The sequence below is a fragment of the Candoia aspera genome, chromosome 2, assembly GCF_035149785.1.
Source record: "Candoia aspera isolate rCanAsp1 chromosome 2, rCanAsp1.hap2, whole genome shotgun sequence".
Taxonomy (NCBI): Eukaryota; Metazoa; Chordata; class Lepidosauria; order Squamata; family Boidae; genus Candoia; species Candoia aspera.
This window is the reverse complement of record NC_086154.1, coordinates 62,883,803-62,909,170: the sequence shown is the minus strand read 5'-3', so window position 1 is coordinate 62,909,170 and position 25,368 is coordinate 62,883,803. Positions and strand designations below refer to the sequence as shown.

Here is a 25,368-nt window from a genome sequence, read left to right as displayed (position 1 = left end):
AAGTATTATACTGTGACCTTTTTTCCCCCCCAAATGGAGCCCTGTATTGGCTCATGGAAACTAAGTCACATTATTTCTGCAGTCATTTAAATTTAGGATCTTTCCATGTGTCTCCATTCAGAAGGCAGCCATGTTGTCTTCTTGATTGCTGCTGATCTTGAAACTCAGAAAACATGCTCAGCTGATCAGCCTTCCCTTACGGTTGACCAATAGGAGAGAGCAAAAAATGTTATCTGTCCCACCCCTGAGCTACAGCAGAACCTGCCAAAACAATGTTCCCCTTGCCAAAACTCTATACTGTAACACATGAAGTTAAAAAAAAAAATGCTAGCAATCTCTCCCTGGCAGGTTGCTTGCTAGCTTCCAGGAGAAGCTACCATCACTCCTTCTGGGTTTATAGTCCTCCTTAAAGCTGTGTTGAAAAATGACAAGTACAGGAGAGTGTGCAGTCCAAGAACAGGTAATAATTCTTATTTAAAGAAGTACTGTCCTAGGGGGCCTATTAATGACATACTTTTTCCTCAGTATTTTAATTTACTCTCTGTTCCCATTCCATGTGAGAGTACAAGATGTAACAGACTGTAAGGCAGACACTCCTAGGAAAGCCTAGGAGTAGGAATAGGATTTTCAAAGGGATAAGATTTACCCAGTCCTGGAAAATATACAGCATGTTTAAAGCATATTCTTCAAGGCCAAAATCAGTTGGAAAAGAATGGGCTAAACTGTTTTGCTTTCCAATTTACTATTGTGATAATTTACAAAAGCCATGTGTCTTAGATCAGACAGTCATCCAAAAACAACTGATTTAAATATTTGGAATTCTCGCTGGAATAAACTGTTTGTTTTTCCTTTCTTGTCTTGTTTGGGTAGCGTAATCTGAAAGTTAATTTCTTGCTTCATTTATTCCTATTACTTTAAGCAGAGTTTCATCTGAAAACACCCAAGGCGAAACACAATAAAAGTTGAAATTGCATAAAAATGTTTAAAGTGTTTATCAAAACCCAACTTTTAAAAATATTTATTTCAAGTATTTCCCCTGCTCTGCGCAGATTCAGTTTACATGTTTTATTTATCAAACTTTATCACAGCCCATGGAGAGGGAGTGAAGAAAGATGTTACCAGTTTATATGTTCCTGGTAACATCTTTCTTCCCTCATCAGAAGGCTCAGATCTGGGCAGAAAGTGAATCAGGACCTCACATATTTCTCCTCTGGCTCTTTTCACAATTGTCACCTGCAACCTGGGCTTTTGGAAGTTGGAGGGAAAAAAAGAGCTGAGATCCTAGACTTCTTGGGTCAGTTGCTATTCCATACCCACAAACAGATCACTTCCATGGGAAAAGAAAAAAGGCAGAAGTGCAATGTGAATCAGCTTCCATCTTTGAACTGCCACACTACCTTCATGTTCGTCACCAAGCCTATTTCTGGTGCCAAAGTACAGTAAATTGCAGTATAGGTTGAGTACCAAGGAGAAAGTAGCAAATGTGCCTTTTAAAATTTCTGTTCTCCCTACCTCTCTGTTCAATCCAAAGAGCCCAAAGCAGAAGTATATTGCCAGCATGGTATAGCAAAAGTCTGGAATGAAAGATTGCACAAGAGGAGTCAATTTTCCGACTACCTCTCAGAGGAGGAATAGGTGTGGCCCCGGATTCCAGCCAACAGCTTGCTCCATACGCCCACTGAATTCATAATTTGATCTCCATATATATTTAAGTTTTACAAAAGTGATAACATTATTATCAGGCATAATTTACCATCAACTAACATCAACTTCACTGATCTTTTTTAAAGATACGTAAGTACATATTATACCAAGGTGTCATGAGAGTGCTGCAGGCTCTAAAAGATGAGACAGATATATTGTATGCACAGAGCACAGGCTGCGGAAGGAATTCAGATGAATGGAAAAGCAATTCAGACATTGTAAGAAGTCTGTCTATTATTTCAATGATTTATATAACCACCCATTTCACAGTATATCTTCTTTATAATAGGACCCTGAAAATAAGTTAATTCCCAGTAACTATACAATTACAGTATTATACCCTTTCTGTGAAAATTTAACACGTCCTTTCATATTTTATTATTGTTTCAGTGGCAACCCAGCCTCCATTCATTTATGCAAATGTTTGAATGACTCGTCTTTCCTGATGAACGATGAGCAGCAATTGTAATTACGAAATTATAAATCTTCCTCTGGTCCAGAAGTAATATTATCACATATTCACACAAGGACTCCCAATGTCTCTTAAGAATTTCCAGTAATCATATTAATCTCTCACAGCAAAATTATCTGTGTGACATCTTAAACTACAATAAAAACAGATTTATCATAGCATAAGCTTTCTTGAGTAGAGGCCATGAAATTACTGCATTAATATAAGCCCCTTGGAATATTTTATGGAAAATCAGCATAAGAGGGAAAGGGTTTGTTTTACTGAAAAGTAAATACTTTAATTTAGAAGAGGATATTTAGGAAAGGTTTGCTATATTGGCACTCATAGTCCCAGCATACAAGCGTTCATTCAGAAAAATGAGAAGAAATTATACTTTACTCACAACATGAAGCTGCTGCTATGAATGGCAACTCAAGGTCAAATTCTCTTTTTCCCCCTTTAATTGTAGGACCATTCCTCTTTATTGTGATGTTGTCAAATTACATAAATTGGCTAGAAATTCTGAATTTTTAGTCCTATCCTATCTGGAAAGCACCAAGTTGGTGAAACTTGGGAGGAACAGATCTTCATATGGGAATTATATTTTTGGTAGTGCTACCACATTACGTGCAATGCATAGTTTCAGTGTTATGACTTGCAGATGTTATCCAAATAAAGCAGAGATCAGCAAAAAGATCACTTTGGGCTGTACATAAGGTCAAATTATTTCATTTAAGAAGTGTGCTGTGGTAGATAAGGGTCAGATTTGTATCTAAGTTCAACTCCAACCTCACCTGTACTGCTAATGCTCAGATAATTTCTCTGCTACTTCTGTGATGCCTGCTCTGAAGTTCTGGTACAACAACTATTTTTATTTATAAAAGAATACAACATATTTTCGTTTTTTTAAAAAAACTGAAAAATATTAAAATAGCTATCTCAACTAGCCCTAAGAAATTCGTGAAGTCACTTACAACCAGACCCTTATACATAAGAAAGCAGAAAATACTTGATGAGGACTCACATTATGTGGGCAGTACTCAGTAGCTTGATAAAATGGTAGACCTCGAAGCATCTTGTCATGAACAGCCAGACTGCAGCACTTCTCCATCCCACTATCAATAGCTTTGTTGATCATGTGCAGAGGGAAAGCACAAACTCCCGAGTACTTTTGTAGCACCATGCTGTCCAGCTGCCTTTCAGCAAACGCACCAAAAAGAACCAAGTCTGTTTCACTGGTACCAATTGCTTGAGCCAGCTTGGAACCAGGATTGGTAGCATGAGCTGCCTGCAAGACATTAAAAACCACATCTTTAGGCATTATGTGAAGACTCCTCTTCCGCTTAGATTGAATACGACAGACCAAACTCAGCTCTCGGTACTTGCGAACCTCAGTCTCCTCAGTGCTGAGCCGCACTATCCTGGTGTGGTATGATTTGAAGCTAGGATCTTCTCTTTGGACTGTCAAAAAATATACAAACTGCTGGTAATGAAAGGAATACACGTAGTCAATAGGGTAGGTGCCTTGATACTCAGGCAGCACAGTTAAGGAGTGGAAGGGATAAGCAAACCCATCCAAAGTACTCTTCAGTCTCCGTATAGACACTGATTTGGGGCTGTATGTGTCTGCTATGGTTGTGTTGATGGTAGATGCAGTATAAAAGTATGAAGCAAATGACATTTCAACAACTACAACCCTTGTGCCTAAGGGACTGGCCACACAGTCTGGACACTCAGAAGGCCTGTTATGCTGAGACGAATACAAGCATGAGGTTCTCCCAATGAAAGCGACATCACCCTGTATCTCAATCTCATGCTGGAAACAGATGCCATGTTGAGAACTTCCACAGCTGTAAAGCCAAGGTTCAAAAGGGTCCATCACCAAAACTTTGTTGTCTGTGTTTTCAAAATCCATTGGTCCTTTCACTGGACAGAGAGTACAGATCTCACACTCAGTGCTACCCCAGGGTCCAGTTACTAGAGTAGACAGAATTTTCAGTTCTGGGTCCAATGCGTAAATCTTGTTCTGCACTGCAACAAAGACAGTGTTACCAGGCTCATATGTAACTATATTCTGGATATCAGATGTTGCTCTGAAGGTGGGGAAGTCATATTTCACTGTGTAATCTCGAGTCAAGTTATAGGAGATACGTTGGCATTGCCAAGTCTTCCCAATGATTCTTATGGGCAACAGTCCGAGTGTGAAGCAAACAAGAAATGATACGCCCATACTAAGGAGGCAGGAGTAAAGCAGAATGCTGTTATCAGAAGCTACCTCAGTTCTTCAGTTCTGTGTGGCTCTGCAATCCATTCAGAATACTCGACCATTGCATTACAGCTGAAAAGAGGGGGAGAGAACATGGATGAGAGATACTACAGAAATAAAACCAATAACGTTTGTCTTTTCCCTTTGCTGAACCTTTCAAATAATTTTTTTTCCTAGCTATCATTGCATGGCTGAAGTTTCATACTGCAAAGCAATCCATCCCTAAAGGTTTTTCTGCATGGATTTTTGGATCTTACACCTAAAAGCTCACCACTCTTGTGCAAGACGTAGCTACCTAGGTATGCTAAGCAGTCGTGTAGGGAGAAGAACTGCTGAAGTTGGAAAAAGAACTGCACTCTATGTAGGTTTGCATATCATACCATCTCCTATGGTTGGTTCCAATGCCCTCCAGTGCCCTACGTTCACAATCCAGGATGCAAAAAATGCTCTAAGTCATACAACCTGTCCAGAGATAGCTTGAGACAGAGATTTATCAAAGGAGAAAGGAAAAGTGTGCTCTTCCACACTCTGCCCCCTTCTATTCATTGGACAAAGGGAAAAAAAACTGGTTTAAGGAAGGGGCTAACGTGCCTTGTTTTAGTTCATTGTTCAGGGCAGGAATCTGAACTATGAGATATAGCTGTGACTTATAGCTTGTTCTACATGCATCTCAAGCATTTGGTTTTTTTAAATAACAAGCTAGTATGTTGAGTAGAATGAAAACTTGGCTTATGTTCTAATTAGGAAAAAAAAGTATAGCTTCAAGGCATTGGGAGTTTGGGGGTTATTGCTGCATCTAGCACTTCTCTAGAGCTTTGATTATAGAAATAGAAATTGAATTCATTACTAGAGAATATTTTACAGTTTTGGGGCTACTAAAACCAGCAGCCAGTGGGGCCTCTGAATATGCCTCTGGCTGCTGAGGTTTTCTTTCCGAGAATTTATCTTCCTTAACTTCACCAGGCTGGGGCAACTTTGGGAAGCTTTTCTGGTGCAACCGCCCGGTCTAGAGTAGAGCGGAAACGGGGGGCGGCACTCCCTTCGATTTTGCCCCCCGCTCCTTTTCGTCTTTTTCCTCACCAGAGAAAACCCGTAAATCAGAGAGCGCGATAGGCTTTTTAATTGGAAAGGCGCCAACTTCTTTCTCGTTCTTGCAGAGAAGTTTTACAGCTTTTAAGGTCAGAGAAGACCAGCCGCGTCGCGAAGAGGCAAGCGGAGAGCAACGTGCGCTCGCAGCTACAGCCAGCCTCGCCCACCGACAGGCAGCCCCCACCAACGCTCCCTCGCCCGAGGACTCACCCGTCCACAGCCGTCGACGCGGACGCGAGCAGTTCAGCGCTTGGCAGATACCTGGCCGGGAGGGTCCTAGGAAGGGAGGCAGAATCGGGACGTAATCGGGCGGAGGCACAACCCACCGGGTGGGGCCGAGGCAGTTTCCCCTCCTCCTCGCTTGCCGCCTCCAACACAGCGCAGGCTGTCCCTATTGCGTCGCCTCTCGTCTGCTGGAGGTAGCCTGGGACAACCTCTTTTAAAAGTGCCCTGCTTTTGCTTAGAAAGCCGTTGCTTGCCCTCTAACTCGGACCCGCTAGGGCTGTGAGCGAGAGCTCTTTCTCCATCCGCTTCAGGGCCAGCGCGAGGTCCCACCGGCACTCGCGTCTCTTGCCCGAGGCACGATTCTGACGTCTGGGAACGTGCCCCTAAATCCGAGATAAGTAGTAAGGCGCTGGATTTCTTCGGACTCTCGACACGCCCCCCTCCCCCCCCCCCAATAAGCGCAGCCATATTTCTCTTTCTGAGAAGAGAATGGTTCTCTGGAGATTTATTACTGAGGCTCTAATTTCTACCGAGTTCCTGGAATTCAAGAGTTGGCGGAAACATGCTACTTAATCCTCCCTTGCTCCTTTCTAGCCCAAAATTGCTCTATCGATCTTACTCTTCAGAGGCGGGGAGAATAAGGCACTTTCTTACCTTGCAGTAAATATGAGCATCAGAATGCCCTGGTAACCCCAAGATTTCCTCTTGAACACGCAACCCTAGCTTTATCTAATTCCCGGCCCGCATTTTCGCCAACCCTTTGAATTCCAGAAAATAGGTTTTCCTGCTTAATTGGTGACAGAAGAGAAGCGTGTGTACTTTATTCCACTTCACATGCTGTTTTGGAAGGGCCCCAAAACTATATGTTGACTCTTCATTTCATCAGTGTCTTCAAAATTTGTTTCCTCATCCTCCCATACATCTTGTTAGTCAGTTGGGTCGGCAAGGATAATGTTACCCCATCAAAACGTTATAGTGATGCAGCTAAGGATCCTGCGTGGAAAAAGATGACAGGACAGGATTTCTCACTGCCTGTGTTGAACAACCAATATTATTCTTCCCCTGTGGTTAAGATGAGCAGTAAAACAAGCTGAAACAATTCTGAGCTCATCTCTGATAACGGAAGTCCATTAAGGTCAGTAAGTAAGAATTTACTATCCTTTCATGAAACCCAAAATTATCTGCTTAAATCAGGAAGTGAACTGAGAGTGGTCTTAATCTCCTAGTAAATCTGACTGAATGATTTGCAGATTGACAATCTATATACTACTGAAACTCTCATGTCTGTTTGTCTGTAACCTTTAACTGGGCAAAACAGTGCATTGTAGGCCAACAATTTTTGAACCAAGGTACCTCCAATGGGCTAACTTAGAGAATGTGTCCAAAATCCAGGACCCATGACTCCCATGGAATTGAAATTTGGTGAATTTAAAACATTTTATGACATAAAAAAATCATAAAACATGACATAATACAAAATGTCATAAAACAGTTACTGTGGTCAACTCCTGATGTTTGTGCTATACAGTTCAATATTAATGACATGGGCTATTTTCAAGGTAGATAAATCTCTTAATATCTCCCTCTCTGAATTTTTAGAATTTTTCCAGGAAGGCAGTACATTAGAAGCTCTGCCCTTGTTGAAGGCATTGAGGAATCTGTTATCTCTGAAACAATGACCTGGCAGGCCACGGGGTGCTAATGATTTCTAATTCCATTGGATTTTAAGGACAACAACAGCAGTAGTCCAATAAGGCTGCTGTAATTGTTTAAAGAAATTAGAAGCAGTTTTTTTTTTCTGGGAAAACTATGAGTTTTGTTTTGAAATTCCTAGGCAATGCATCCTCAGAGGTCCCATTGTCTCAATTTCCAATCAAGGCTGCAGTTGAATGCTTCCTGGAACTTTTTTTTTTTTTTTGTGCCTTTGAGTCAGTGTTAACTCCTGGCAACTGCCTGGACAAGTCCCTGCAGTTTTCTCAGCAAGATTTTTGGAAGTGGTTTGCCACTGACTCCTTCCTAGGGCGGAGAGAGAGTGACTGGATCAAGGTTACACAGCTGGCTTTGTGCCTAAGGCAGGGCTAGAACTCGCCGTCTCCTGGTTTCTAGCTTGATGCTTTAACCACTACACCAGACTGGCTCTCTTCCTGGAACTTGCTACTTACTAAACATTCACAATATGCAAGTGGATGGCATATTCCCTGTTTGGACACCATTTGTTCTTATAGTGGAACTCAAAGCTAAGCCTGGTAGCCTGAAAACTGCCAGCACTTTGCTTTGGGGAGCCTAAGCTGTCTTTCTGCCTGTTACAGCTGGCCATGTTAATATTATTGGAAAAAGTACAGGGGAGAATCATAGGGTTGGAAGGGACTTTGGAGGTCTCTTAATCTGACCTCTTGCCCAGTGCAGGAATCCTCATACAATGCCTGTCCAGTCTTTTCTTGACAGCCTCCAGTGATGGAGCACCCACAGCTTCAGGAGGTAGGCTATTCCACTGCTTAATAGCTCTCACAATCAGGAAATTCCTCATTTCAAGTTTGGTTCTCCCCCTTTAAAGCTTCTCCCTACTGGTTCTTCTCCTACCCTTGGGAGCTCTGAGAATAAATCTGAACCCTCTTGTCTGTGACAGCCCTTAAAGTATTTGAAGACTGCTGTCATGTCTCCCTCTAGCCTTCTCTTCCTTAGCTAAACACACCCAGTTTGTTTAACCATTCTTAGTAAGATTTAGCCTCCAAGTCCAAGAAGGAGTTAAACAGTTTTTTTCTACTCTTTCTTTTCCACCCTGGCACAGCCTAGCACAGAACTGTGTCAGCAGCCAAAGTTTAAACCTGAGAATCTGACTCCATACGGTAAATGCTTGTTGGACAGATTGTAGATATTTATCATATGCCAACAGCTGAATTAGGGTGGTTGTGTTACAAAGGGGTAAGCAGGCAACATGGCCAATTTGAGGGGAATTACTCTGTTTACAATATAATTTTCCATGCCTTCTTTTTTCTCCTTTTTTGTGTTATTAATGCTGATGTGTATGTACTGTACATATGTATGTATTTTGTGTCCTGTTAATTGATTTGATATAGTAAGTAATGTTTAAAAGGGAAATGTGTCTAAAAGGATATGAACTATAAAAGCAATCACTGCTTCCTCAGCACAAATAATTACATGCTGTCTTTCAGATGTGGAGCTGATTGGAGTATATGGAGTCCTATGCAGTAATAAGCGGGGAGTATTGGCCTCCCAACAGGTAGCACAGAAAAAAATAACAGGAAACTTTTTCTTGAAGTTCTTTCACATTTCCCTGAGGTGCATGGGTATGCATTTTGCAACTGAGGTTTAAACATAGCCAGAATCTCATGACATCTAAAAAAACAAATGTTTTGTCATATCAGTGGAGTGGAAGGCCATAGTTGTGTTCTGTAACTGGGATTGTGATGAGGTGACATCTTAACATCTTTCAGTCACAGGATCAAACTACACTTACTATGCTACCTCCCTATTCCATTCAATGTTTCCCAAGTTCAGAAGAGAACAAAATGTTCTCTTCTACCAGGGTTTGTTTATCTGTGTTTTATTGAATATATTATGATTTAAGCCATAAATCATGGCTTTATAAGTGTAATGGCAATGTGTACTTAACATGCTAAGTTGAGAACAGACAAACCACAGTATAGCTTAGCAGGGTTTGTGAACCTGCTGTTTGATATCTGAAGATCTGGGTTCTGGGACAGGATTTTCTTCATATTTTCCTAAAGCCCCTGAAATTTTGTTTCCTTGGGCAGGCACTTGTAATACACGTTATTTTGGACCAGGGGAACATGCAGTTGTTAACATTATTAATCATTGCCTTGTATACAGCAAGTTGCCTCACTCCTTAACAGTTCTTCTGTCAGAAAAAGGAATTAAAAAACATGAAAAAGAAACAAAGAGCAAACCAACAGACAAAGGGGAAGTATTTGAAAACTGTTCTTATGTCCCCTAAAATAAGGTTGCTTGACTGCTAGAATAAAGCAAGCGCTGGGACATTTGATGCAATAAGCATTCATCAGTATTAGTAAAACTATGTTTGTGAAATGTAAGTGAAATGGTTGTGTTAGTAAAGAAATTCAGATGATGTACTTTGCTTAATTGAAGTACTATCTGCAGTACTATGTGAAGGAAAAATGTCTATAAAAAAGAATTTCTACTGGGCAATTGAGGCGTTCATAATGGAGATTCTGGCAACTTGGAATTTCAAAGTTTAAAATTTCCAAAGAATAAATCAAAAGCAGCAAATCTATGGAGGGTCTCAGAATCTCTATGATTTTTAAACTCAGATATAATACTTTCCTTCATGGTAGCTGTGTTAGTTTGTTAAAGGAAAACAACAAAAGCGTCTTGCACGCTTTATTATAGCACGCAGTACAGTCATTTATCATTTGTTGAACTGGGTGGTAGGTCATAAAATCTTATGCTATAGTAAATTTCTTAATCTGAAAGGTCCCATAAAACTCTTTTATTAAATTCAAATGTGTAGCAGTAGACATGACACTGAATCCATATTGTAAATACTGAAAATTCATTTGACAATTGTATTTACTGTGCATCTACTATGATTTTTATTTTAATATGTACTAATCAATAAGAAACCTCTTCTCACAAATCTGATGTTCTGCTGCCATCTTGTGGCAATTGGGTTTTCATATTTTTTAGAGGTACCTGTTAAAAACATTTTTGTTTGTTTGTTTTTCTGAATCACACCATATGGCCTTTTCCAGATGAAAGCATAGATCCAAGAATGGAGCAGAATGATCCCCATGATACCATCACTGGACATGTGCGATTTCACTGTGTCCCAATTTAATTTAGCCTCACAATGTGCAACCAAAGCAAGTAGAATCAGAGATCTGGCATAGCTGAGTATGTGCAGGAATCTGGGGTGTGGCAGGTGGGGTCATCTTGCCCTGTTGATGGATCTACAGCCCTATCTGGAAGAACCCTATCGTTACACTGGTGATAGTTTTTTCTCCCCTCCTTCTGCCCCCAATATACAAACTCATACAGATGTCAGAGTTGGAAAAGGCCATTTAAGACCTTTAGTCCATCCCTTCAAGGTATGAACCCAAATAAAGTAACCACAATAGACATCTGTCTAGCTTCCCCCTGAATACATCCAGTGAAGGAGAGCACACCATCTTTCTCAGTAACTGGTTCCACTGTCAAGCTGCTCTTATTGTTAGGAACTTTTTCTAACATTAAAAAAAAACCATGCATCTTTTCATCTCTACTCACATACATACATTACATATTGAAGTCGAAAAGTTCTGTTCTGAGAAGGATATGTCTTAAGCCCAACTGCCATGATAATGGCAAATTTATTTCTGAGGTCACACCATTTCAGTATTGTATGAAAAAGATTCCATATGAAAAACTAGTTTTCTATGGGCCCAGACTTCATTGTGTTCAAATTTCCTATAAGTAATCAATTAAATAATGGGCTGTAAGCATAGTTCTCTACCTCAGGGTGCTGACTTTCACAATGCCATCTCTTATTTCTGAATCAGATGCATCAGCATGAATTGGAATAACCTATTATAGTATTAATGTGGGAGTCTAGCCAGTGTTTCTCAATCTCAGCAACTTTAAGATGTGTGGATTTCAACTCCCAGCTTCCTGGCTTGGGCATTCTGGAAGATGAAGTCCACACATCTTAAAGGTGCAGGGGTTGAGAAACACTGGTGTGGAATCTGGCTCTTGTTGCCCAAATAATTGCTAGGCTTGAGAATTTGCATATTAACAATAATTCAGACCTTTCTTCTTCCCTGAATTTTTATGTTTTCTTTGTTGCTAAATAAAGAGACTACATGGCCTATAACAACATAGACATGGTTTCATCAGGACCCTGCAAATCAGGAATTTGGTCCAGCTAGGAATAAGCATTAGGTAAGTGGGCTCTATGGAGAAACAGGGAGGAATAAACACAATTTATAAAATATTTTCCAGACTACTAGGTTCATGCCATTAGTTGGGGTCTGGCTGCCTCTAACTGAGAACACTTATACATTGCCTTTGCTTCTACTCCTCAGTCCTTCAGAAGCAATTTGAAGACAATCTGAACTTCAGATTTGTTGAGCTCAACATAGTAAAGAGCAAAAAATACTGCTGAAAGTTTTGGAATCATAAAAAAACTCACTGGGATTTTTATTTTTCTTACCTTCCTAGAAAAGGGACATAAAAATGTTTTCTCTCTCCCTATCTACATACTTATTTCACATTCGGTGCATTTGTCTAGTCCTATGTATGGAAAGTCCTAGTTCCTGTTCTAGATGCAATATCTAAAATCTAGTGCAAACTCTGAAATATTGGACTCCTCAGATATCCCTGTGTACTACGTGAGCCAAAAGCTCTGCTACCCAGAGAACTCCCTCTCCCTCCCCATCCACAAAGTCATTATGGGGAGGGAATCTCCCTCTGAGAGAGACAGAGAAGGAGGGAGGGCGACTATGTCTAGTCCCACCAGAGACGAGAAGAAGTTCTGGAGTGCTCAGTAATCACAAGGCAGGCAGCCCAGGCCAGAACAGTCAGTAAGTCTGGGGCGTCAATATAAAGAGCCGGTCCTCTTCCTTACGGATCCACTTCATCAGCTTGTTGACAGCGCTGACAGCTGCTGCTTTGGTGCCCAGGGGGCTGAAGCATACATAAAGTTCAAAAGCACTAGTCACCTGGAAAAAAGTTTAAATCTCCATTACAATATGCAACCAGAGCAAAGCAATTCCTCTCATTTTACTGTTGACATACAAAGAAAACTACCCTCCTGTTTTTATTGCATGCAAATAATTGTTGCCATATTTCATTGGGCCATTTGCTGTAAGTCAAGAAGTGTGCAAGGTTTCCGATGGTCTAATTCACTAATACATTTCCCAGATAATAGAGTTACTCCGTTCTAGGTCCTGCTTTTACTACAATTTTTCTAGAAGCTGCAGCAATGAAATGAAAGCAATGAAATGAAAGCCGCAGCAATGAAATGAAATGAATGAAATTCTTACCCAAGCCAGGAGATTCTCATTTGCTCCAGTATAATAGATGTTATTTAGAGGATGGGAGGAATTGTGAGCTCGGCTATGTAAGTACTGATACAATTCCAGAAGTCTTTTCTTTTCCTCCTCAGTGATGTAGGGAGCCTCAATCTCTGGGCTGGAAAAACACACTTTCATTGAGTTATGCTTTTTGTCATAAAGGTAAATAACTATTTCTTTGCCTGAGAGAGTAAATCTCCCACTTTGGCAGAATTTACAGCCAATGATTTTGCTAAATGTTTTCTCCCTCCCCCCAATTTTCTGATGAGCTATCATTAAAACAGTATCTCAATATTACAGCTGAAAGTTTAATAATACCAAATACTGCTGAGAATTCAGATCAGGACTTTGTTTAGACTAGAAGTGCTTAACCCGGAGTTCTAGGGTTTGGGAGTTCTAGTGTCTCCCAAAGCCTCCAGGAGAGACTTAGAACCCCTCCAAAAGTTGTTGCCAAATTGTTTTTTTTTAATTTTTTTTTATTGAAATACAATGATTTTTATATGATATAATTACAAATTCTAGACATTCTATTATTTATATAATTTAGAATATTGGAAATAAAAGAAAAAAAGGAAAAGGAAAAAAGTAGATATTCTATCAATATTAGCTACAATTCAGGATATCAATGTTGTGAGCATTAAAATGATTTGGCTTTTTCAATTCAAAGTTAACACTGGAAAGGAAAAAAAATTAAAGAAGAACACGCTCCAACTTGCCTCAAGGTGTTCGTAATATAATAAAGGTTTCTATCTTTAAGACTGAAACCTTTGTTATATAACAATTACTTAATATTAAAATCTCCAGCGTATTGTTACTTGGACAGTCGTGTGTGTGTGTGTGTTCAAAATTGTTGTTTTGATGTCATAGAAGAAAAAAACATTATGTAAATTTAATTTAATCCATTTTAATTCTCCCTGATTTTGCCTGGTTCTTTCTCCTGGTCTTGTCTACTTCTTGTCTACCATTCAGAAGTAAAGTGTGCCCTGTGATCCAGCAAACCTAGAGACCTCTTTGCACAACCTGGATGTAGACATTTGTATACAGATGGCCCTTAGGGGGAACTACAGGTGTATTCTGTTCTGTCAGTAACACACTCAAGTTTTTTGTTTCATCCCACAAGAGTTGGCTAGACTGGAAGGACAGACTTGATAATTATCCCCCATTGTCAGGTCAGGAAAATGATTCTACAAACAATATTTTCAAAGTGCATCTACAGTATTTACCTACCTCCTCAGAATAAATTCTTAGGTGTAATTTGGATTGGACTCTTGAGTATACATACTGTCTCCTAAAAGTCGGATTAGACCAGCCTTTCTCAACTTTTTGACCCTGGAGGAACCCTTGGGTATTTTTCAGGCCTCAAGGAACCCCTGCACATTCAGGCTCAAATATAGACCAACGATTACAAAATTATTACATTCGTTTCATGGGTAGGTCTGTATATATGCATCAACAGTGTTTTTTTAGTTTAAGAACACTGTTGAATGAAATTTACCTCTTTAATGTGAAGTTGCCAGAGTCTGAAATAATTTTTTAAATACACTGTGATCTCCCAGGGAACCCCTAGTGACCTCTTGTGGAACCCTAGGGTACCACGGAATCCTGGTTGAGAAACCCTGGATTAGTCTATTCAACTAGGCAACAAACACTATGGCAAAACTAGGTTTGTGGGCACTGCTGCTCCCATAGGGTTATGCAATCATCCCCATTGTCTTTGTCATTTGCAGCACCAGCGGGCTACCAATGTTAACCTTGCATTGCTGTTCACTGAAGCAGCTATATGGTGGTACAGGTAGTCCTCGACTTACAACTATTTGTTTAGCAACCATTCAAAGTTATGATGGCACTGAAAAAAGTGACTTATGACCGGTCCTTGCACTTATGACTGTTGCAGCATCCCTGCAGTCACGTGATCAAAATTCAGGCACTTGGCAACTGGCATGTATTTACGACAGTTGCAGTGTCCCAGGGTCACGTGATTAACACTTGCAAACTTCCCAGCCAGCTTCTGACATGCAAAGTCAATGGGGGAAGCTGGATTTGCTTAACAACCCCATGATTCACTTAACGACCACAGCAAAGACGTTTGTAAAATTGGAGCATGACTCACTTAACGACCATCTCACTTAGCGACAGAAGTTCTGGTCCCAATTGTGGTTGTAAGTCAAGGACTACTTGTATAGGTATCCATGATCTGGCCAGCATAAGAAACCAACAAATTATTAGCAGGATTGTTCAGACACCTGTAACTCAAAAGACTGAGTTGATTTCTGATTCCTAGAGGCATACTGAACATTGCAATTTGTAATTTAATCTATTTTATGAATTCCGTAGGAGCTTGATGTCCCAAGGCTAAATATGGATGCCTTCCTCACTGGAATAGACTATCCAACACAGATTAAATTGATCCCATCAACGCAGATTAAATCAATCTCATAACACAGATTAAATCAATCCTATTAACACAGATTAAATCGATCCCATCTATCCTTGCCTTCAGCAGAACACTAGAGAGAAGGTGGAAGAGGGGTGTTGACCAGAATGGGCTCTCACCTGGTAAAAAGTCCTGAACTCTTAGATTTGTAGATGAAATGTCGAAGGTCTGGGATTCCCACCTGGGAGACACTGTAGAAAGGAGTATGCAGTGCTTCCAAGAGAGCATGATGAACACCACGCTTCTTTAGCCGTTCTTGGAACCTTTGCTTGCAGTGAGATACAGTAAAAAAGTCTTCACGGTCAGTAGAAATCAGAAGAAGGCACAAATCAATGTTTGGTTCCAAATAAGAAATGTGAGCATGGAAGAAACCATTGGAATTAAACTTGGGAAGGCATATTGGAGTCCAAGCTTCTCCTTCTCTAAATGAGGAAGATGAGCTAATGAGATTAAAGAGTAAATGGAGATCAATTGGATGTAGGAATTGGTCCTTTTTCCTCACAAGTGATACCAATTGGTTCTTCGACAATAAGATGGCAAATACCAGGCTTTTCGCTTTGGCTTGTTGGAGGCAAGCACTCACCACATCCCTGACTCCAGCAGCCATAGGCAGGCAACGTGCTGCCCCCATGAGAAAACTGGGGTCTCTAGCCATCAGGTCTACCAAGTTGTCAGTTATACGCTCAGAGCCTGCTAGCAGTCTCCTTAGATCATAGTTCTGCTTCTGTTGGAAGATGCGGTTAAGCTGAGTCAATGTCAAGAGACTGACAATTTGGTAATAGATATAAAGGAGTTCTTGAGCAATTTCTTGCTCTGACTGTCGAGTCTGAGCCACTGCAACAAGCACCAGGGGACTCTTGCGCACAAAGACCACCTTGTATCCATCTGGCAAAGAGGCAAAATGGAGAGGGGGAGAATGAGAGAAAGCACATCAATATCTTGCGTTACAGTGGTAAGCCTAAGGCCCTTTTCGAAAGCAGTTATAACTTCAATGAGGGTTACTCCTGGGAACTGTATGTTCTACTCTAGCCATTTTCTGATATATGATTGGTCTTTCCATGCAAGGTATATTTTATGAACCTCTATCTGCAGTCTAAAGTGGTACAGTCTACAGGTTTTCTAGTTCTGTGAGAAGTAGACCTAAAGAAAAATTAATGACAATGATTCTTAGGTTTTGAAAAGTTGTTACCCATGAAGTTTTGACTAATTCTCTTCCACCTATAAGTTGGCCACCAGCATCCATTTTAGCAGTCTAGTCATGTTCTTCTGCGCAAACACGAATTTTGATCAGTTTTATTACAAACTGATTTTGGATCTGCTCTTCATAGAAACATCCCATTTTGTTAATCTAGTCCCTACCTGATGTGTGTTTCTAAACTGAAGATGAAATAGCATATTGTCAAGTTTAGCCAAATTACAAAAGTATTTGTTTTGTGGAAAAGCCAGCACTTTCAGACAGTAATTATTGAAAGCCACATCTAATATTTCCCAGTACTGTCAGGTTAGGAAGGAGCATTGAGACAGCTACAGCCAATGCCATGCTGCAAATCTTTGCAGAAGACACTGCACTCTCCTTTCTTCTGTCTTTTTCTCATATCCTCTCATATGCTATTTTCCAGCAGCAAGACCAGGCAAATAACAGTAGCCTACTGGATCAGGAAGAAGTGGGGGAATTAGTACCTGCATGAATAGATCTGATGGCATTCTTCTCTGCTTCTACAAAGGACACTAGAGCCATCATTACTCCCATGGTACTGGACAAAGCCTCTTCACACCCATAGCGTGAGTAAACTGGCTTGCCTGCCTCACTTAGAACAAAGATATGCTTCTGGTGCATGCGCCAGGCTTCCATGGTTATGTCTTCTTCATCTTTTCCTGATAGGACTGAATCTCGACGTGAAGCTTGTGGTGAGAGTTCCAACTTTTCCTCATCATTCTGCCTTATCTCTTCTTCCAGATCCAGTGCTATACCAGTAAGCTGTGTGCTTAGCTCACTGAAATCCTTGCTGATCTCTTCCATCTTGATCTCATCACCTTGAGGTTCTTCCCTCTCACCTGGGCTCCGGGGGGCTGATTCTGGATTGTCGGTACTGGTTAGGTCCTCATATGACTTGGTGTGAACAAATATGGCTTCCTCTTGGCCTGCCCCTGATAAACAATACCAGAATAATTGGTCAGTTTTTCAGAACAGAGTTAGGCACCAGTTTAAGCTGTGACAAAGGCATCAGAAGAGAATGATGTGCAAAGCTCCTCAATGCAGAGGCACACACAAGGTGGTAATTAAATCAAGATTTTCCTTAACCTTGTGCTAAAATTTCTGTTTCTGTGCTTTGTGTTAACTAAGGAACAAGGGGCCAGTAGCAGATTACATTTATTTTAATGAATGTGCCATACCATCCTTAAACGCCAATGGGTGCTCTTCCTTTGAAAGTGATATAAAACAGGCAGATCCTTTCATTTTAACATTTTAATGTGATCACTAATACCTGAGCTTGAAACTCTTTGATTCTTATCCAGGCACTTTAGATTCATTGTCTGTCTGTCTTCCTTAAGTAGGGCATGTATACTCTTTAGGTACATTCAGTATTTTAATCAAAGAAGGCTGGACGTATTGAGTATTTTAGAGCAGTCAAAGAAGAACTGAGCATTAAGCTCTCAACAATAGTTTGAAATCAAGTTAAGAATCTGAGAATATAGAGTCCTAGATTCACAGGAATATGGCCTATTAATCAGAAAGTGGTTTTTATGCTATGGAAATATATGGGATTGGGATTCTGCTTTAATTATTTTCCAAGTCTGAAATCCAGATTATCTGCCCATGTATTATTTTGGATGATTTTTTCCCCGTGCCATGCAGAAATTAGCTCTGCTTTATAGTTTCTTTTACCTTATCTTGCATAATTGTTGATATTTCTGCTGTATATGCTTGGAAATGTCGCTATTATTCTTGCCAATAAAACCCAGGCAAGTGAAAGCACTGTTTGATGTCAGCCTGAGACTAGGATTTTGGGTGGCAATTTAGTGCATTTTTAGAGTCAATCTAATCATAGGTTTATAACTTTTATAACAATACAAAATGTTCAATACAATACAAAATGTTCACACATTAACCTATAAAACCTAAACAGCTTTCGGTCAGGCTGTCTGAAGCAGCTTCTCCTGCTATAATTTCCCAGTAAGGCAGAGCATGTGGCTATCAGAGAAAGTCTTTTTTTCTGGTTTGCATAGAATGCCCTCTCCAGATAAATTAACTGGATACCTACATTACGATAGTTTTGACACCAGGTAGGGATCTTACTTTCCTAGGCATTTATGGAATCGCTTTGGCATTTTTTAATGTTAGTGTTTTGTTGCCATTTTAGTGCGACTGATTGTATTGGTTGTGTTATTCTCTATGTAGATTTTTCTTTAGGAATGGTTGTGCACAGTATACTGTCTACCGTAACTTACCTGGTTCTGTTCCCTGGGTCAATCCTGGGGTTGGACTTTCTGACCTTTCAGACTGCTGTCCATCAGCTGGGACCAAGGACCCATTTGGCACATCACCCTCCTTCTTATAAACGTCAGCAGCCATTATTAGAAACGAGTGGAGATCTGCAAGCAAACAAACCAAACCTACTAACCTTTATTGTCCTGATTTATTTATTTATTTATTGGAATTGTATGACTGCCTATCTCATATAATGACTCTAGTCAGCTCAAAACAGTCCCTAAAACTTAGAACTTTCCAGCTTCAATATCACAGAACTTTCCAGCTTGAATTAATAATCAAGTACATTTGAGTTTCATTCTGGCATACTAACTACATAAAGGCATTACCATGGCAGAGACACTTTAGTATAATTAATCTTTAGTCACTTTAGTATAATTAATCTTTAATCACTTTAGTATAATTAAGATACAATATCTCCCATATAGACTACTGCAATGAGCTCTACATGGGGCTACCCTTAAAGAATATCCGGAAGCTTCAGCTGGTTCAGAATGCGGCTGTGCGGGCTATTTTTGGCACCCCTAGAAGGGCGCACATAACACCTCTGCTACGCGAGCTGCATTGGATACCAGTTTGCTTCTGGGTCCAATTCAAGGTGTTGGTTATCACCTATAAAGCCCTACATGGCATGGGACCGGGCTACCTAAGGGACCACCTCTTCCCCGTTTCATCAGCCCGTCCCACTCGATCGTGCAGAGAAGGCATGCTACGGACCCCGTCGATAAGAGAATTCCATCTGGTGGGGTCCAGGAGGCGGGCCTTCTCTGCAGTAGCACCCGCCCTCTGGAAGATCTTGCCCCCAGAGGTGAGATTAGCCCCATCGCTCCTAGCCTTCCGGAGGAAGTTGAGGACCTGGCTCTGCCACTGGGCTTGGGGCAGGGAGGAGAATAGTCATACTTGGGGCTGGCTAGTACCTTGAAGTGCCCTTCCTATACAACAACTGAATGAGACCATAGCCATCTGGATTTTATTATATTTGGTAGCTCTGCAAAATTGTTTTATAATGTGTTTTATATTGAAATTTTATTGTGTATTTATTGTTTTATATTGTAAACCGCCCAGAGTTCCTCCGCTCGGAGGAGATGGGTGGTGACAAATTTGACAAACAAACAAACAAACAAACAAACAAACCTTTCAGTATGAAGAATGTAAACTGATCTATTAAACAGTCTGTTTGCATAGGACATTTTCCCATGTTAACTGATCTGTTAACCCAGTTGTTTGTGTTCACATGAGACACTGAACTAAATGTAAGGGCTATAAACGAAATGTAAGAACTGTATTTGCATAATATTTCATGTTAAAATATGGCTAGCTGTGTTTGCACTTCAATAGGTTGTATGTGAAGCCCAACAGTATGAATATAACTAAAACCTTTAATTCCTTCTGCTCCAAGTGTGAGAGGGTTGGCACAATATCCAGGAACAAACTGAGCAGCCCAATGGATTTTAGATTGAAAGTCCTTTCTTTCTTCTTCCTCCCTCCGGCCATTGGAAAATATATCTAACATAGAATGGCTTGCTTAGCAACACCCTATAAACTTATAGCTAAGCAGGTCTTCGAATCCAACACATTTTCAAAGACCTCAGTGACTAGTTCTGGTCAGACAATCAACAAGGTTGGTCAAGATGATTCAAATGATCCAATAATATTGCAAGACATTAATATAAACAATAGGGCTGCACACTCTTCAGCAATAGTTTGGAAGGAATGCTTTGGATTTAGAGGAAACCAGGACCTCTCTGCCATTTACTAAAACGTAGGGAATCTGCTTCAGCCCCTAGTTGTTCTCCTCTGAATCTTCTCTAGCATCACAATATCCTTTTTGAGGTGCAGCAACGGAACTGCACACAATATTCCAGGTACTGTCACATCATTGATTTATAGTAGGACATTATGATATCGGCACCTCTATTTTCAGTACCATTTATTATTATTCCTAACTTGCTGTTGGCCTTTTTTACAGCTGATGTAGACTGTGTTGACACCTTCCTAGAACTGTTTACCATTACTCCAAGAAAATTCATTAAAGCAGTCACATCTTTTTGTGGACTAGCATAGTAGCCTGAAAAAAATGTGCCAGCTTCAATAAACAGCAGAGAAGTGTTGTGTTTCTGCAGGGTCCAAGGCACTTCTGAAATATTTTTGAAGTCCCTATATAGCAACATTAAGCAACCTGGCTCTCTCAACATATTTTAGACTTTCATTCCTATTAGCTCTAGCCAGTATGGCCAATGCAAGGGATTATGAAGAGAGTTATAGTAAAAAATATTTGCAGGCCACCAGATCACATCTCTGGTATGTAGTGTATGCCTTAGCAGTGCTGATTCTCAATTTCAGGCATCTTTTTCTTAATACTGTACTTTACTTAACTGATAGGAAAATAAAGAAGGATTTGTTTTTTCTCACACATGAGGTACAGATAGCTGCAGACATTATTGTTGACAAACTTGGATGCTTTTGAAGATTAGCATTTGCTTAGGACAGTTTGCCTGGAAAATTTAACCCTTTTTGTAGTGCCTCAATGGGACTTTTCTCCATTTTCATTCTTTCCCTGTCCAATTACTTCTTCTCCTGACCTCATTTTTTAATCTAGTTTTGTTCCCCCAATTTTCTCTTTCCTTCCCTTTCCAGTGAAATTATCTCTTTCCTTTATACCATCTCCATACTGTTTGTTTTCTTCTTTGCTGCTATGCCCAAGGAAAGGAAATATATTTGTGTGTACTTGTATGTTTTCTATGACTGAGAGACGGTAGTTGGTACATGCTACAGTGACCGTATGTCCTTTATTATAAGGGACAGTCCTTTATTTTGGAAAGCTGTCCTTTAGATTTATTTATTTTTCAAAAACTCACTTTTGTCCCTTATTTTGGTCATTTAACTTTTAGAGTACAAATGGTATCACTTAATGCACAGCCTTTCACTGTGAACTGAGTTGTCTTTTTAAAATAAGTGTCCATATAATGTTTGATTTTAGATATTTTTATTAGAATATGTGTTTTTGTAAAGGTTTTCTTGGTTTTGCTCTTGAATTTTCCTTTGTAAAGCAAAGTTATAAACATAAACAATAATTTTTTTTTATCCTTATGAACTTCTATCAGATTTGCCCCCTTTTCAGGTTTGCCCTTTATTTCTTCCAAGAAAACATGTTCACCATAATATACTGTATGTAGATGGAGAAATCAATTCATTTGGTAAATGAGATACCTACTTTACTGACAATTCATTTTAACCAGTAGTTATTAATACAACTAATTTAAATACAGCTTGTTTTGTCCTTGCTCTGCTCTTTTTGAAGAGCATTTTCTCTTTCTCTGTGTGTGTGTGTATGTGTCTTGGCAATCCTAAATTGGTTGGAAAGTTGGGCATTGCACAGAATTTTTGTCTGTGTTTATAATTTCAAAGGAGCCATCTTAAATTCAGTGTTGTCTTCCTTTTGAGTAGTGCTATGGTTCCTGTTTTATCTCTGGCCCTCTGTAATTCAATAAATTGTGATTAATAAAGCTGTGTCTCATTTTCTCAAGGCCTACTAGTGCCTTATCTAGAAATTACTAAATGTTTATTGCTGCAGGAGTTATTCTGGACTTCATTCCTACCTCATGATTCAATTTTTTTCTCCTCTTGGCTTTTAGTGTGCATTTTCTGCTGGGGGTTCAGAGTTAATGCATTTATGTTCTTAATGCCAGCATATCTCTATAGAGCTGGTGTACCAAGTAATTAGCTGCTACACAGGTTCTTTGTAGGAAATTGGTTCCACAGACTGGAAAAGACTGTTCTATGAAGAATAGAAATCAAATTCATTTCTAAGACCAAATCTGGAGCTCCATTTAAAGTGGTATTGAACTTCTATGCAGGAAATGGAAGCCTTACTTCTGAAGGGTCATTTGAGTTCACAAGTGAGAAAGAATTAGGGCAACCATATCTGGGCAGCAAAAATCTGGGCAAGCACTAAATGGTAGCAAGGCGATACAGAAAATTCTAACTCTTTGCTACTGTGTAGTGCTATTCAGACTTTGGCAACCCAGATATGGTAGCTTTAAACAAGTAAAGAAATTTTTCTGAATAACAGAATTTTTGTTCCCAGTTGAGTAGGGGTACCCAATTAGGCTCTGCTACCAGCAGTGGCAAGTCAAGTTATACCCAGTTTTGTACCTGAAAGCATTCCATTACTTTCTGCTAAGTAAGCATAGACACCCATTTATACCTGAGAACATGAACTCTGGTGACTGTTCTTGGATCACACTCCTACTCTAGACTATGGCTGGATTCACCTATTTGCACTTAGCTGAAATGTGGCTTATTTGGTTGCTTAACATGACATGTGAGCCGAACACTATGGCTTCTTCAACAAATCATAATTTGCAGAAATTATGCCTGAGTGTAATGTGCGAATCTTGCATGTGAATGTGTCTGGAGCAAACTCTTCTTCCACCCTCAGTTTGCATTTTATACCAAAGCTGCCACCACAGTTAAACCTGGGGGCAGGGAGGAAGGTGCCGATTTTAAAGTGTTCTATAAATATTTTAAAATAACATTGCCATTTGCCTGGGAATGAGAAGGATCCTGAAAACCAGTTTGCTGCTTAGTAATTTAGATTGTTCTGAAGATAGACAATTCAGTTGCAGATTTCTATACGTTAATTATCTGTGTTTTTGTACCATCTCTCCCTCTTTCTGCATGATACTGTGAGCTCAAACTAATACATAATTTGGGCATGTGTACACAATGCCAATACCCTTCACTTTCCTTCCACCATGTGTTATCGTAGCTATCTCTCTTGGAGAAATATCTGCTGGACCATGTTAATAACAACTCAGACCTCTGTTTAATTTTCAGATTCTGGTAAGTGGCTCTGATCTCGTGAGATGGATTTGGATGAAATTCAGTTAAACTGCATTTCATTATCATCTGCTACAGTAGCAAGTTTCGGTTGCTAAGACAGTGCTGAGAATATGCAAAACTGAAGACATATATCAACAGGCCTAAACTCTGTATATTTTTTCCTGTTTATACCTCCAACCCAGGAACATAAAAGGAACTTACAGTTTTGACAGGAACAAGCTGTTGAAGCGGAGAAAGCGTCAGTGAGAGTCTGCTTCTCCTGTTGTGGATGAAATCTGAGCGGACGGGGAAGGACGTAAATCTCCTGGGGGAAGAGGAGGAGGAGTTCAGTCAGCAGCGATCTCTTTAGGAAATTCAGCCATTGGAGTCTAGAACATGTCTTTCAATCTCGCCAGCTGATTCTATCTTCTCCAGCTACAGCCAGGGAAGTACTGTGCACTACCTACTTCTCCTTTCAAAGGTCACTTTCTCAATGCCACAATCCCAGTGCATCTTGGGGATTGTAGTCCATAATTCTGCAGTTTGCTGTTTTTATGGACAAAAGGTGAGATTCACCCCAAATGGGAAAGGGTTAGGTGATCCACATCTGCCCACATTTGAAACATAGGACAAATTTAAGCCATCCGTGTATCCAGAAGTTCTTGATCTCTTTGATAATGATGAACATACAGTAAAAATTGATACGGGATTCAAAGTGCAATAAATACATAATTTCTAATTGTAAAAAAAAACACTACAAGGTAGGTCAGGATTTTTATCCTCATGTTATAGACATAAAGGAAGTGTTTAAAAATCTTATAGAACTTTTTATTTTGATGTTTTGAGTACTTTGCATCACATCCACAATTTCTTGGAAAGAAATTTTTCTGGGATTTGCTTCCAAAGAAGATACTCTTTAGATACTAAAGAGGAATTATTACAAAACCTTGCACCAATTAAAGAAATATAATTGTGATCTTCTTGCCAGCTTAAGACATGGCAACATCCAATTCTTAGACGCTGCATTTAAAATGACTATTTTTCCTAAAACTCTATTTTTGTTTCTTTCAATTTCCTACTACTTGGTTTTATATATGGTAAAGAATATTTCATGATTTCTTCATAATATTAAAAAAAACCCTAGGATTAGGCAAGCCTTGCCTGGATTTTCTCAGACTAAATCCAAATGGTTGTCCTTTCCATGATACACTAGACATGCAGAGCAGCAACTGGGGGGGGGGGCAACCGGGGCATGTGCTGGGGCAGCAACTGGGGGGGGGCACCAAAATGAGTGCTGGGGGGGGGGTGCCAAAATGGGCGCGGAATCCATGTTTGCCCTGGGTGACACAGACCCTAGTTGCGGCCCTGTAGACATGATCTGCATATTTGGGGGATTGTACAGTAATTGCATATGGCATTTGGGATATGGCTTACTCAGACAAGAAAACAAACAATTTCAGTTTAGAAGTGATATTGTTTCCTTAAGGCATACTAAAGAATGAATTGTGGTTAGCAAATGTTGTCAAGTAACTGACATAAATCTAGGTTGCACAGAGAAAAAAGATACATAAAAAAGATCGGCTAAAAACTAGATAGACAGAGAATATACACATCCTTATTTCCCCTATATCTAAAATATTGCCAAAAGTAGGTCTGTTACAATTAAGTTAAAATATAAAGTCTGCCCCAAATTGATAGAATTGTGGCTCCTTTCTTTGGTGCTTCATTATTTTAATTTTATCTGTAATGTTTTCTAATGTGGCAATTAATGGCCATATTAATGGCCATATTAATCTACGTCTCAACTGTTAAATTATCTGAAGTTTTCCAGTGTTA

At 39.8% G+C, this 25,368-nt stretch overlaps 2 protein-coding genes across 4 annotated transcripts in view; both read right to left on the bottom strand.

Annotated features, from left to right (window-relative positions):
• The window catches only part of MST1R (macrophage stimulating 1 receptor), a 58,663-nt gene extending 52,800 nt beyond the window's left edge, over window positions 1-5,863 (bottom strand). For both annotated transcript variants that reach the window (XM_063291992.1, XM_063291993.1), the window contains exons 1-3: window positions 5,721-5,863; window positions 4,444-4,493; window positions 3,180-4,391 (exon numbers count right to left, since the gene is read on the bottom strand). In XM_063291992.1, the coding sequence (XP_063148062.1) occupies window positions 3,180-4,391; window positions 4,444-4,488 (1,257 nt within the window). In that variant the 5' untranslated portion in view covers window positions 4,489-4,493; window positions 5,721-5,863. The remainder of the gene's footprint in view (window positions 1-3,179; window positions 4,392-4,443; window positions 4,494-5,720) is intronic.
• A 4,240-nt stretch (window positions 5,864-10,103) lies between these two features.
• On the bottom strand, window positions 10,104-23,879 carry MON1A (MON1 homolog A, secretory trafficking associated). Of its 2 annotated transcripts, none has more exons than XM_063292005.1 (6): window positions 23,755-23,879; window positions 18,669-18,833; window positions 16,899-17,366; window positions 15,338-16,103; window positions 12,755-12,902; window positions 10,104-12,430 (listed from the first exon to the last, which is right to left on the bottom strand). In XM_063292005.1, the coding sequence occupies exons 2-6, from the start codon at window positions 18,790-18,792 to the stop codon at window positions 12,290-12,292; spliced, it is 1,647 nt and encodes a 548-aa protein (XP_063148075.1). In that variant the 5' UTR covers window positions 18,793-18,833; window positions 23,755-23,879; the 3' UTR covers window positions 10,104-12,289. The 2 variants fall into 2 exon arrangements, with proteins under 2 accessions (XP_063148075.1, XP_063148074.1); XM_063292004.1 differs by having other exon boundaries at window positions 18,669-18,812; window positions 23,755-23,842.
• Window positions 23,880-25,368: the final 1,489 nt, after the last annotated feature.